Below are 13,699 nucleotides of genomic sequence, written 5' to 3'. Positions count from 1 at the left end.
CAATAGCTTTGTAATCCGGAAGTACTATAGGCTGCTTGTCTCATAGGACTTGTGTTGAAAGCGGTTTATTAAGAGGAATTCATTCATTTAGGTCGATTTATTCTACTAAATCTTTTTTGTTTTAATATTTAGCTATGATTGAGCCAAAGAAGAGACCAGGAGACATGGCTGTGGTTCCCGCCGGTGGAGTCAAGAGGCCGAGGAATGAGTTGATCGCGGCGGCACAATCTCAACAACTCGTGGCAATGGTAAGAAACGAGAGGACGTCGAAACACTGGGAAGTTCAATTTTAGTTACTGAAGCTACATGTCTTCAGTAACTCAGTAGTAGCTACCGGTAACTTTATTATTTTAGGTCATAACAAATCACCTCAATTGCCACTAACAAGATGTAGAATTTGGTAAAGCTAATTTAGCTGGCTGCTGTAACTGATTAGCCCCATACATGTTTACATTTTAGCTAACGTTAGTATGATCCATGTACATAGCTTAACACTCTGAGGTTGGGCCCAAAATTCCTAATTTCTTTGTGACTTTTGTCTGTTTGAGACTGTTTGAGACTGTGTGTGTGTGTGTGTGTGTGTGTGTGTGTGTGTGTGTGTGTGTGTGTGTGTGTGTGTGTGTGTGTGTGTTTGTTATAAGTCTGTGATTTCAACAAGGCGTCTTAATCCTCCTCTGTCCAGGGCCCTCCCCGCAGCTCTAGCCTGCAGGCTCCCATCATGTTGATGTGTGGCCATGAGGGAGAGGTCTATTGCTGCAAGTTCCACCCCAACGGGGCCACACTGGCCTCCTCTGGCTACGACAGGCTCATCCGTGAGTTATACGTGTTACACACCAATTTTACTGACTACACGCTCCCACACCATGCCCTCGCTTGCTCCATTATCAGCTGGCAACAATAGTCGCTCATCACACACTCTCTCTTTTTCCAGTGATGTGGAATGTGTATGGAGACTGTGATAACTACGCCACCCTGAAGGGACACAGTGGAGCTGTGATGGAGCTGCACTACAACACAGATGGCAGGTAGGATATATACACACACACTCATGTACGACGCACCCTCGCCTACACAGAAATGGGCCGTGTTAGTGCTGTTGATAAGACTTTGGGACGGCCCTTTCTCTCCGCTGCGTGCGCAGCATGCTGTTCAGTGCGAGCACGGATAAGACGGTGGGCGTGTGGGACAGTGAGACGGGTGAGAGGATCAAACGTCTGAAAGGCCACACCTCCTTTGTGAACTCCTGCTACCCCGCCCGCCGCGGGCCTCAACTCGTTTGCACTGGCAGTGACGACGGGACGGTCAAGGTAAGGATGAAGATGTTCTTAATCCCTTGTGCAGGCTTTCTTTCCAACCTGCTACTACAATATTGTGAGTAATATTTTCATTGAAAGCTGCTTCATGAAGGAATAGTACAAAGTACTTAGCTTGACTGTGATATATGGTAGTCTGAATGTTGCGATGGATCATTGTATTGATCGGGGAAATGAATACAATTAGAACATATCTTTATGGTTTTTGTAGTATTTGTATGTGGTGGTTTGCTATACGTCCACCGAAGCACAGTATTGTTCCATCATAGTTTGTTTTCAACACCTTTCTTAAATATAAAGCCAATTTTCTTTTTTCCCCCCTGCCAATTACCGGTCTTAAATTATTACAATTTAAAGTCTAACTAATGACCTCATAACTGTTAATGTTGGGGTGGACCTAATGCGTTACCTGTTGCTATTGGTGGACTGGAGTGGTTTTAACTGTGGGACCTTGCTAAGTGTGAGTTGTGTGTTGTAGCTATGGGACATCCGTAAGAAGGGGGCGGTCCATACCTTCCAGAATACCTACCAGGTCTTGGCCGTCACCTTCAACGATACCAGCGACCAGATCCTGTCCGGTGGCATTGACAATGACATCAAGGTACATGTTCATAGTTGGGGCTGAGTTTGGGTCTCGTGTAGTTTGTATGACTGGGAGAGAGATATGTTACTATGGCACAGTGTGGCTACTTTATAGAATCTGTTTATTGATTTTGTTTAACACTTTTTCGGTTACTTCATGATTCCATATGTGTTTTTTAATAGTTTAGATTTCTTCACTTTTATTATACCATGTGGGAAATGGTTTTTAAAAAAGAGAGAGGTTCCCTTGATTGAGTAGGTGTGTTGAAACGTTTGACTGGTACTGTATATCAAATTCCTGGGCATTAATTTCTGTTTGATTTCCAGTTTCAGTGCATACATCTATCTGGAAGCAGGGAGATCGTTTAAACAATGTATTATTAATATATGAACAGCTGTTATAGGGTGATATTCTGAACCCCTGGTATTAATATAGGGGCCCATTGGCTGCAGTGTTCCGATCTCACTTTTCTCCTCAGCCATGCAGATTAGATTGCAGTCACAATTCTTGGATATGGGACCCTTTGGTGGCACTAACGCCTCGGCCAGACCAAATGCGCCATGCGTATGTGTAACAAAGGAAGTTCAGTAATTTCCAATGAACAACTGCATTATGATGCGAAGACATGCAGCATTATGCGTACCTTGTGCGGATGCATGGCGTTTGGGGTGTTGCATGAGTTGGATTGGGCCTACGCATGCTCCAAAATGTGTGTGTTAATCAAACTGGAAACTGTCAATTTATAAATAAGTTATGCATCTAATCTCACCTAAAAAGCATTGTCTGAGCGGAATTAAGTGAATATCTTTATATTATATTATTATATTAAATATTATTTGTGAAATGTATGGCCTACATAATTACAATTATATTGACTAAAACAAACAAAAATCTGCTCTATACACACACTCAAACTACCTATACAGCTTCTGTAGCTAGAACTGAGTTAACCGAGTAGCTGGCGAGTTATCCTGAAGTGGCAGGCATACGAGCTGACAAACGTGCAGTTGCTAACATAACAAAACATTCAGAACTTTTGTATAGCCAACCAGTTAAACTGATTGACCTGGTAAGCGAATATCGAATGACATCTTCCTCCTTCGCATTTATGTCTCTATAAATATCATCTCACAAATCCAAAAGGGCAGGATAAGCGGCGACCGCACGTATCAGCATCAATTTATAAATGTCGTAAATCATAAAATTATGCGTTGCAATGTGGAAAGGGCTCGCAACAAAATGATGCATTCACAACACGATTGGCGGATCTGGTGTGGCCGAGGTGTGAGTCTCTGCTTCGCAGCTTGGATGCGTCAGGTTGGCCATGGTTCTATCCTGGGGGTGGCATTCTGATGATGCCAAACTGGCACAAGGCTGCCTGGTGTGGATATCCTGACAAATCGAACCGGCTTTTTAAATCATTTGAAGTCTCTTTTAATGCTAAGGTGCATAGAAACGCATTGTAAAACATGTGTAACGAGGATAAAAAGATAGGGTACGTAGCGTTCCTTTTGAAGGATCATTCACTTGGTGCGTCATAACCGTGACATGGATCACCTGCTGGCAGTGGTTCTCGGCAGAGAAGATTTCCCTTTGACCACACTTGATTTCAGTTGCGCCGGCGATGATACAAAAATGGCAAACCTCTTTCAGGGGATGGTGGTCTTCCGTTGCTGAAACCTGCCCTAGAGCTCTGTCGTGTAGTTTCGATGCGCTACTCTCATGGATCCCTGTCCTATTCACCCCTCTGTGCCTCTGATCCACCACAGCCTGCAGACTCTGACACACTGAGCTTCATAGTGCATCTCTACACAGTGAAAATGTGTGGAGAGCGAGGAACCGAAGGGTTAAAATTAAGAGACCACTGCAAACTGAACACTTCTGTTCCTCACTCAAAACCTTCCTGTTCAACTTTTTTGGAAAGGAAAGAAAAAGGTGCAGTGGTTTCAATTTTTTCTGAAGCTGTATTTTTTCCCCCTTTAATCTATGCACAATATCCCAGAATGACAAATCAAAAACATGTTGTTAGAAATGTGTGGCAATTTTCTTTGCCCTTTGAACATCTTTGATGTCTCTAGCTTTATTGGAGGCCGCCTGATGCAAATTAAGTTGAAGTGCACCTGTGTATATAAGGTTCTGCTCTTCACAATGCATGTTAGAATTAAAAAAAACAAGCCATGGAGGCCAAGTTAGTCTTTGTAAATCGTAGAGATTGAATTGTGTCATGGCAAACATCTGGGTAGATTATACAAATAAAGTCTCTACCTAAAGCTGACCATCTGGCCAAACCAAGTAACCAGGGGAGAAGGGCCTTGGTCACGGAGGTGAAAAGTCTAAGCTACTGTTGTGGGTCATTGCTGTAAAATAGAATAAGAATTATAAGACGATGTTGAAAAAATACAAAAATAATAAATTAAAACAATACTCATGATGATACCTAAAACAATGCTTAAAAGGGAAACATAGAACAAAGAAGGATTAAAACAGAACACAGTCAGGAGAAGCCGACACACTCCATTGAGAAATAGTCTCCAAGTAAATATTTAAAATGTCCCGACTGTACCAAATTGTCCAATTTTAAAGTACACTGAATCATTCCACATGTGAAGGGTAAAAGCAGTTCTAACCAACTCAGTAGAGAACTTAGGGATCTCTAAGATCATCCTTTCTAGAGCCTGTTGTATTGTCTTGCCCTGTTTCACTGTGCATAACCTGTGTCCATGCGCATGTGGGTGTGTTTAAAGGTGTGGGACCTGCGACAGAACAAGCTGATCTACAGTATGCATGGACATGGGGATTCACTGACTGGACTCAGCTTGAGCTCAGAGGGATCCTATCTGCTGTCTAACTCCATGGACAACACTGGTCAGTGTGTGAGACTTTCTGTCTGTGTGTGTGTGTGTGTGTGTGTGTGTGTGTGTGTGTGTGGGTGTGTGTGTTTACATTATTTTAATGTGTGTGCTATTATGTGTTTGTTTTCCTCTAGTGCGCATTTGGGACGTCCGTCCCTTCGCTCCCAAGGAGAGGTGTGTGAAGATATTCCAGGGGAATGTCCATAACTTTGAGAAGGTACATAAAGACTCGTGATCAGGGAGTATGAGATTCATGGTGTGTTTTTGTATGTGAAATTAAATACTTTCTGTAAAGGATCCTTCAAAAGAAAAAAAGAAGAATCCCTTTAATAGCTAAGTTTCAACAGCATGGCTCATCTTTCCAAGATCTACATAGGTTTTGTGTGTAATTCTTTGAGGTGTTTACAGAATCTTTTGAGGTGTTCCTGGTCTGCTGACGGAAGTAAGATTGCTGCAGGCTCAGCCGACAGGTGAGCACACAGACACACACTCTGCAATACCAAACCTCAATACAAATGCTCCAAGCACCTTTTGTATGATCCCTTATAATGTGTGTGTGTGTCTGTCTGTCCAGGTTTGTCTATGTGTGGGACACCACCTCTCGTAGGATCCTGTACAAGCTACCAGGCCATGCTGGGTCTGTGAATGAGGTTGTCTTCCATCCTGAGGAGCCTGTTGGTGAGTGGACTCTGTGGCTTTATTTGTGGCTAATCACAGTAACTTCTCTTACTTTTTAACATGTGGTTAAGTCTCTATCTTCCTTGCATGTTCTCTAATTGGTGTTCTTTTCCCCCTATCTTTTGCACAGTGCTCTCTGGTGCCAGTGACAAAAGGCTCTACATGGGAGAGATTCAGTAGGGGGTGTGTGTGGGTGGGTGTGTGTGGGTGTGAATGTATGTTTGTGTGTGTGTGTAGGTATGGGTGTGTTCTGCTGTAGAGCATTGTTTGTTTGGTTGCAGTTCTCTTGTGTGAATCTGTACTTTTATATGCTTCTGTGTATTAAGTAACAACCTCAGAGACTGTTTGAGTTTATAATGTCCAGTCCACAATAATGTAACACCTGTATTTTTTATTTCTCTTAATAAACTATCTGGAAAAATATTTTTGTCAGATTTTCGGTACCTTTGCTACTGAATGTGTACGTTTTTTGCAACATGTCTTTAATGAAATATTAGGGAGAGTATATCGGGTATATCGAGTTTTAGAATGTTAAAATCAAATGTATTTACTGGATTTTTTGTGTGCAAATGTTTTCTAATGAATAAACCTACAATTATAAGGCGCATAAATATAATATAATTGTATATATATTACATTTGCTTTAACTTTTTTTAATGTTATTCTTACACCTCTTTTTGTGCCCGTTAATTCCGTTATTTTTGGGGGGATAGATTCACTGCGAGCCTGTTTCTTTGTCTCGCTTCTGAACGTCTCGCGCTCACGCGGCCTGCAGAAAGGAGCCTTGTTGTGCTACTTTGCTTTAGAACATTAAAGCTTCCTTCCTGGTCTCCTTTATATAATTGATTTAAGAAAGTTTCAAAGGTAAATTCATTCATTCTTCTCGGATCACTTTCTTTAACCTATCCAATCATGCCTAATCGGTGATCACCACAAGAACGAATGGAAAGAAGCATTTTGATTTTTTTTTCTCCAACACGGCCAATTTCTCTGAATTAAGGGGGGGCAACCTCCCCTCCTCGTGCCCGGCCCAGCAGGCACCACGGATTGTTGACAAAGACGCGGAGAGACTGAAAAGAAAACGAGCCCTTGGTTATTAGCCACAAGCCAATGGAGGACTACTCTTAAAGTCCGTTAACGGAGAACGGGACAGGAGCGCAAGCGTCTAGATAACTACCCGTGAGTCGCAGTAAACCCTTTGTGTTTTTCGGTGCATGCTCAGGCAGCTAGCTAGCTAACGTTACACCCCCCCCCCCCTTTCCCTCCCTGTGTAATCATATGATGCTAATTTCTACCCGTTAACCCGCCAGACCTGCCCAGTTATGACAGCTTTCCGTCTTTCTTTGTGTCTGTCTCCCCCCCATCTCCATTCGCTACCAACCGGAAGGTGTGGCCGGCTTGAGGCGATCGTTCATCGTTAACTGGTGGTCGGACCGCAGACCCCGGTGCGCGAAGAAGAGGAAACCTCCGCCTCCCTGGCAAATCATAGCCATCTTTACCTTTCCACACCGGCAGAATGATTACTGCGGGCCGGGATCGGTTGGTGTCGGTTTGATTAATAACGTGACTCAAGGGGTATTTCAGATCTAAAAGATCCAAGAGGACGGGACCAAGGCGAGGTCTGGCCGGGCATGGTGTGATTTGAGCCGGCAGCCAGTCTGGATCTGACCGGTGACCACCCGTCCTTTCCCCGGAGCCTGCGTGGCCCAAAGCCGCGTCCAGAGCCCTCCAAGATGGGGAAGTGTGACGGAAGATGCACGCTGGTGGCGATATGTTCACTGCAGCTGGTGAGTGTGTGTGTGTTGGGGTAGTGTGATTTAGAGAGTTAGAATGTGTGTTGCTTATGAATAACTATATTTTGACTTTCTTGCCCCCTCTTTAACTCACGCTGTATATGTGTGTCCAGAGAGTCTGACTGACTGAAAAACTATGTATGGGTCACATAATATTGGTTTTATTGGCAACAGTTTGTGTTGGAAAACAAGGGAGCTTTCTTCTTTGAGGTGATCTGTCAACATTGACTACCCCTCTCTCCTGTCCTCTTTGGTGTAAACTTTTTTACACCTTACTTATGTATGCTATAGTTGGTGTTTTTTGTGTGTTAATTTCAGTGTGACCCATTTTAACAATGATTCCTTGGGAAACAGGAATGCAGCTTAGTATTTTTGTAGTTTGAGGAGTTTCTAAGTGTGAGTGTGCGGGGTTTGTGTGCGTGTGGCGGGGGGATAGTCCCTGAGATGGTGCTCCTGGCAGTTTCCATGGAAACAACTGCGGCAGTGTGAGACATTTGTTTCTGTATGTGTGTGTGTGTGTGTGAGACATTGTAAAATACTTTATACCTTGCCAGCAACCTTCAAATTTGGTTCCATATCCTAAAGAACCAACCCCCTGTTAAGCCGGCACCCCATGGCCCAGCTACTAATTTATGTGGTCATGATGGCACACAAGGGCATGGCCTGGGGGGCAGGACAGTTGAAAAAGGTCTAGATTAGTTGCTTGGTTACCCAAAGTTATTGCTTTGGCCAAAATCCACACCCACAAATCTTTCTTCACCACAAACGACGGAGCAAGTGGATTCGAGCTTCGGTCAAATGCTAACAAGAGCAAGTAGAAAGAACAGTGCCTGTATAACACAACACATTATTCACCACACATATACACTATATGTAATTATTTGTGACCTGTGTTTTTGCATTTCTATGTTTTTTTTGGTAGAGAAAATGGGAGAGAGTGTGTGCGCTGAGTGTGTTGAGATACCCATGCTCCACTGGTATATGTGTAATAGAGGATGTTTTCCTCCAAGAAAAAATTTTCCTTTTTGCAACATTTGATTACTTTTTCATTTTAACTGTACAAACATTATTGAAATATAATTATTCTCATTCTCATGATCTGACTTCAACTGTAATGCCCACAGATGTAGGTTTGTTTGATACATACAAAATATAGGTTTGTTTGATACAATGTTACAAAGTTTTTGTGTTTATTTTAATATGTATGTCCCTGAACTTTTGTGGTAATTGTCTCATCATTTGTTAGTGTCATGGCAGTTTAAACCAACAACACACTACCAACATCGTCCTGAGATTCTCCAACTTCAATTCACATAACTGTCACGACTTAACTCCACCCAGTCTAGCTATAACTTGAACAGTGATGTGATACCATGACGATTCTCTGAATGTTCTGGTACACAGCTGTAATATACCTCTGTGTTTCCATAGATTGCTGCGCTCCAGAGACAGGTGTTTGACTTCCTTGGATACCAGTGGGCTCCTATCTTGGCCAACTTCCTCCACATCATGGCCGTCATAATGGGGATTTTTGGAACAGTGCAGTTCAGATCCCGCTACCTTATACTGGTGAGACACGCACGCTGAATGACGGACGGACGGGCACGCGGAATGACGGACGGACGGGCACGCGGAATGACGGACGGACGGGCACGCGGAATGACGGACAGACGGGCACGCGGAATGACGGACGGACGGGCACGCGGAATGACGGACGGACGGACGGACGGACGGGCACGCGGAATGACGGACGGACGGACGGACGGACAGACACTAACCCTTTATCTGTCTCTCTGTTAGTATGCGGTGTGGTTGGTGCTGTGGGTGGGTTGGAACTCCTTCATCATCTGTTTCTACCTAGAGGTGGGACACTTGTCTCAGGTAAGAGGTGTGTGTGTGTGTGTGTGTGTGTGTGTGTGTGTGTGTGTGTGTGTGTGTATGTATAATGTGTGTCTGTTTTTGTTAAATATGGGTTTATAATATGTTTACGTTTAATGTATTAATGTGGTAAATATGTTTCTGTTGAGCATGGAACATGTTTTTGTGTCAAATGTATGTGTTTATAACATTTTATATGTGAAACGTGTTACTCTCCGGTTTGTTTAATGGATGTGTGTACACAGTGTTTGTTACACTGTTACACTAACATGTAAATAGTGGGTTTATAACGTGTTGTGTGTATGTAGGACAGGGACTTCTTAATGACATTCAACACGTCACTACACCGTTCCTGGTGGATGGAGCATGGCCCTGGTTGCTTGGTAACGCCGGTGTTGGACTCCAGCATTGCCCCTGACGACCACCATGTCATCACTGTCTCAGGCTGTCTCCTTGACTACCAGTACATTGAGGTGCTGAGCTCTGCGCTACAGGTCCTACTGGCTGTGAGTTTTACACACACACACACACACACACACAGTAATCCCTGCTGAAATGAAGATAAGAGGTCATTGATATATATATTTTTTTTTACTATGTAGTTTAATTAAACTTGCAGCAGTGACAGCATGCAGGAGGAGCCCAGAAAGGTTATTGACAGGCCTCTCTCACAAAATTATTGTTACACCAGCAGTCAATTATAGTAACTACCAGGAACAACGCTTGTTTAAAAAGGTCACTCTCATACAAACCTGAAAACAATCATAGCGGCCCTGGCTATGGTGGCATAACAAATTCAAATGAATATCACATTGGCAATCACAGATAAATCATCAGTTTGTATCAGGCCCAGAATTGGGTCAAACTTCAAACATGACATTCAACCATGGCAGTTTTAACAGGTAGTCAATGAATGAGTTCAATACACAACAGAGAACATTGGAACTCATGTTTGTTAAAGAAAATGAAACACAATACATTTTGTGAATCACTTCAATGAATATTAACATCTAATTTAAAATAGTATATTTTACTCACACAGGCAATACACTAAATGTATCCTCTCTGTTTCTCCCTTAGCTCTTTGGCTTTGTGTTTGCCTGCTATGTGAGCAAAGTCTTCCAGGATGATGAGGATAGCTGTGAGTAATCATTCCAAGTGTATTCAGTTTCTGTGTGTTCTGTCACTCCATCACTAAGACATAATCACTAAGATGGTGAGGATTTCTAGGCCTAGCTGTTTTCTCTATATCTTGAATGAATTTTTGTATTGTTGTGAGAAATAAGGATATGTGAGCAGGTGTTGAATTCATGTACCAAGGAGACAGTGACTTGTGAGTTCTGGGCCTTTATTCGCAGCTCTTGGTCTGCGAGCACTGGCAGATGGCTGTGTTTATATGATGATGATAGTAATGAAATACAAAAGAAACTACAAACATAATGCCTATACGAAAGACACCAAACAAAATAGGCCAGCTGTAAGGCTTCTGGTGTCTTCTCTCATTCTCTCTTTAGAAGTGACATTTATCCTGATTGGCGGCACCTGATGTGCTCATGAAGCCTTGGCAGCATCGCACCTAGGCGTTGTTGCTGCCCCCTAGGGGGTGGAATGGGAAAGTGTTTCCTTGATAGTGTTGCCTGTGTGCTTACTAAAGACTACCCCCGAAACAACTAAATAGGGTCTTTCAAGTCCACCTCAGCATTTAAAAACCATCAGGAAACCCCTTTTCATGTCTGTGGGGGGAATTATTTGGTGATTTAGTGACCTCTTTAATTCAAACACAAGGCTAATGTCTACCTTTCTGGAACACATGGTCTGCAAAATACAAATACCAATAACAATATTAATAGAATTTATTTGGGGAATGACTTTCAAGACACTCAATAACATATTACATGGGGAATGGGCCTAAAGAGTGAGGTGCAACATAAGATTAGTGAATATATATTTTTTTTTCAATGGACCAGGTCAAAAGGAGAGGTAATATGGGGAGGGGAATGGTGGTTTAGAGGACATGAACCCTATGTCAGTTTAGGTTTAGAAGATAAAGGGTTGGAATTGGATGAAATGATGGTTGGGAAGGGACTAAAGCAAAGTTAAGAGAGCTAGAGGTTATATGTGACCTGGAAGAGGTGTTTTGAGACCTTTTTTTGAATGTGATAATTGTCAGATTGATAGTCCTTATCAATCTGCCAGGTAGCATAAGGTACAAGTAGTTAATATTAAATCATGAGCTTTTTGGGAAAAGCCATTATCTCCCAGAAGACAGTAATAAGCATTACTGCTAATGGCATCATGAAGTAGGGGACATGTGAACCAAATTGACATACTGGTACGTCCCCAGAATGTTGCAGGGTAAAGATGTTAATTACATGTTAATTACATACAATTAATTCCCAGCCCTGCTCGCTATTAAAATGTTTTGTGTATTTCGCTCTAATGTCTCAATTCTGTGATTCTGTCCCTTTTCCAGATTGTATAGGGCCCTGCATCTGTCTGAGTGTTCCGTCTGTGTCTGTCTGGGGGTTCTGTGTCTCCTTATCAATTTTCTGTCTGTCTGGTTCTGATTGGCTGTCCCTCCCTCACACAAACAATCTCTCACTCTCTCATAGTTGATTTCATTGGCGGCTTTGACTCCTATGGTTACCAGCCTCCTCAGAAGACCTCCCACCTCCAACTGCAGCCCCTCTACACGTAGGTGACATCTGACCTCTAACCTGCCGACCTTATGCATGCATTGACACCGCAGAAAGGGAAATTGTTAAACGTTTGTACTTTTTCCCCTTGAAATGTAATGGTATCATTCTCCCCTTCTGTCTTTCTCTATCTCTGTCTCTTAGGGCTGGGTAGGGGGAGGTGGTACTCCCATCAGACCACACTTCAGAATTGAAGCTGAGTCGTCATGGGAATAGAACACTCACTCTGCGTGTCACTGTACAACTGAAAGATAGATGTTTAGGTGGGCGGGCGGGTGGGTGGGTATGGTAACCAGAGAGTCAACTGACTTACTGGTACCCCTTGAGGTTACTGTACAGTGCTCAGGGAGGGACCATCTGGGGGAGATGGGGCACTAGGGATGGGCACTTCCTAATGGACACTGAGGATATTGAGAGGACACTGCACCTACTGGCTCTCCACACTCCTGGGACTGTGCGTGCGTGTGCGTGTGTGCGTGCGCGTGTACGTGCGTGCAAGTGTGTGTGGTTCTACAGGACTAGTTGGTTGAACTATTGTTGGAGGGGTCTCAAATTCACATGGGGCTGTCTCTTCATGTTGTCGTTTTAGAATGTGATGATGTCATGATAGAACAGTTGTAATCCCAATGCCAAGCTTGTCACTAGTTTTGTTGTGACTGTGTGACCCTGTGGACACACAGCCATGGCCAGAAGGGGTTAAATCACTATTGTGTGTACACTGGGTTAAATCTCCTGCTAGGGACGGGTTAGGGACTGGGCTTTAGATGTGGGGACTGCATGTAAATATCCGACTGATGATTGGTTGTAGTTGTATGGGGGGAGTGTCATGTAGCCACACCCCTTTGTGTCTCTTTTCACCATTTTGACAACCCAGAATCTTCCCAATTACTTTAGAAGTGTGCTACCGCCCCTTTTTTTTAAAATTCCTTTTCACACTTCCTCTTTCCTTCCCTAAATAAATCACTGGCCCAACCTTATATTGATGAAGGAAATATATGAAGGGCATGATTTTTTTTTTACCAACATCGGTAGTTTTAATAGGTTGGGGGACATTTACAGGAAGAAAAAAGAAGTGTTAGGAAGAAAGGCAGTATTTCTTTTGTGGTATGCTTAGACATAACCTAATGTAGCAGGCATACAAAATAATTGTACATCCACTTAAGGGTGAAAATGGAAGCTTGGGTAAAGAGGATATTTAAGTTTTCTGGGGATTCTGTAGTGGGTGACTTGGGAAGATGTAAAGGTAACTGAGACATTGGGGTGTGTGTGCGCGTGCGTGTGTGTGTGGTGGGGGCAGGCGGTAAAAAATAAAAGTGTTTCTAATTTCAAAAAGACTGATTTCTGCACTCAACAACCACCTACCTTATCTGTACCGTATGACAAGTTAGTGTAATGAGAATTTAACATAATATTCCACGAAAGACATTTTGTTGTTGCTGGATTTAGTTTATTCTAGTGACTTGAATGCTAATTTTGCTAAAACATGCCATGCTTTACTTTCACCCAGGCTGTACACTGGTTCACATTCCACCAGTCTATTAGATCATCGACTTCATGTCCCGTGAGTACCCTCTGTGTGGCTTAGCACATAGCTGTGGCTGGTGTCCCATCAGTTACCATCCTCATTCCCTGAACATGGTTGTCTCTAGATTCCAAACGAATTGATAAACCCTGCCTATTCCTGAAATTGCCAACTCACTTGTGAACATTACATGAAATTGTCCTTTAGGCTTTTGGATATTATATTGTGACTATAAATGTTAGGGCCAAGCCCTGAACATTTTGTGCAGAAAATACTAGAATCACTTATTCTGTGTAACCCATAGGGGATCTCAAAATGATCTGAGACTGGGATTAAGAAACTCCAAACTCACCTAATCAGTGTCTAAAAAAACATCACTAATCG

General features: G+C 42.9%; 2 protein-coding genes across 2 annotated transcripts; both read left to right on the top strand.

The window, feature by feature from the left end:
* Position 1: 1 nt before the first annotated feature.
* Positions 2 to 5,849, top strand: snrnp40 (small nuclear ribonucleoprotein 40 (U5)). The gene is made up of 10 exons (XM_010873273.4): positions 2 to 248; positions 683 to 812; positions 932 to 1,025; positions 1,142 to 1,307; positions 1,792 to 1,914; positions 4,641 to 4,761; positions 4,883 to 4,965; positions 5,157 to 5,218; positions 5,323 to 5,426; positions 5,557 to 5,849. Exons 1-10 carry the CDS (start codon positions 135 to 137, stop codon positions 5,604 to 5,606), a joined length of 1,047 nt encoding a protein of 348 aa, XP_010871575.1. The 5' UTR covers positions 2 to 134; the 3' UTR covers positions 5,607 to 5,849.
* A 337-nt stretch (positions 5,850 to 6,186) lies between these two features.
* Positions 6,187 to 13,153, top strand: nkain1 (sodium/potassium transporting ATPase interacting 1). The gene is made up of 8 exons (XM_010873272.5): positions 6,187 to 6,605; positions 6,814 to 7,213; positions 8,651 to 8,788; positions 9,020 to 9,100; positions 9,406 to 9,603; positions 10,178 to 10,238; positions 11,710 to 11,791; positions 11,938 to 13,153. Exons 2-8 carry the CDS (start codon positions 7,160 to 7,162, stop codon positions 11,945 to 11,947), a joined length of 624 nt encoding a protein of 207 aa, XP_010871574.1. The 5' UTR covers positions 6,187 to 6,605; positions 6,814 to 7,159; the 3' UTR covers positions 11,948 to 13,153.
* Positions 13,154 to 13,699: the final 546 nt, after the last annotated feature.

This window comes from Esox lucius, chromosome 10 (assembly GCF_011004845.1).
Source record: "Esox lucius isolate fEsoLuc1 chromosome 10, fEsoLuc1.pri, whole genome shotgun sequence".
Taxonomy (NCBI): domain Eukaryota; kingdom Metazoa; phylum Chordata; class Actinopteri; order Esociformes; family Esocidae; genus Esox; species Esox lucius.
Note: the sequence above shows the minus strand (reverse complement) of the source record. Positions and strands in the feature narration are given on the sequence as shown.

Excerpts from the sequence above, each read along its gene's own strand:
- snrnp40 (XM_010873273.4), top strand. The coding sequence starts at position 135 with ATGATTGAGCCAAAGAAGAGACCAGGAGACATGGCTGTGGTTCCCGCC. Across the intron at positions 1,026-1,141 it reads CACTACAACACAGATGGCAG|CATGCTGTTCAGTGCGAGCA; the intron begins GTAGGATATATA and ends CTGCGTGCGCAG. Across the intron at positions 4,966-5,156 it reads ATGTCCATAACTTTGAGAAG|AATCTTTTGAGGTGTTCCTG; the intron begins GTACATAAAGAC and ends AGGTGTTTACAG.
- nkain1 (XM_010873272.5), top strand. The coding sequence starts at position 7,160 with ATGGGGAAGTGTGACGGAAGATGCACGCTGGTGGCGATATGTTCACTG. Across the intron at positions 9,101-9,405 it reads AGGTGGGACACTTGTCTCAG|GACAGGGACTTCTTAATGAC; the intron begins GTAAGAGGTGTG and ends GTGTGTATGTAG. Across the intron at positions 9,604-10,177 it reads CGCTACAGGTCCTACTGGCT|CTCTTTGGCTTTGTGTTTGC; the intron begins GTGAGTTTTACA and ends TTTCTCCCTTAG.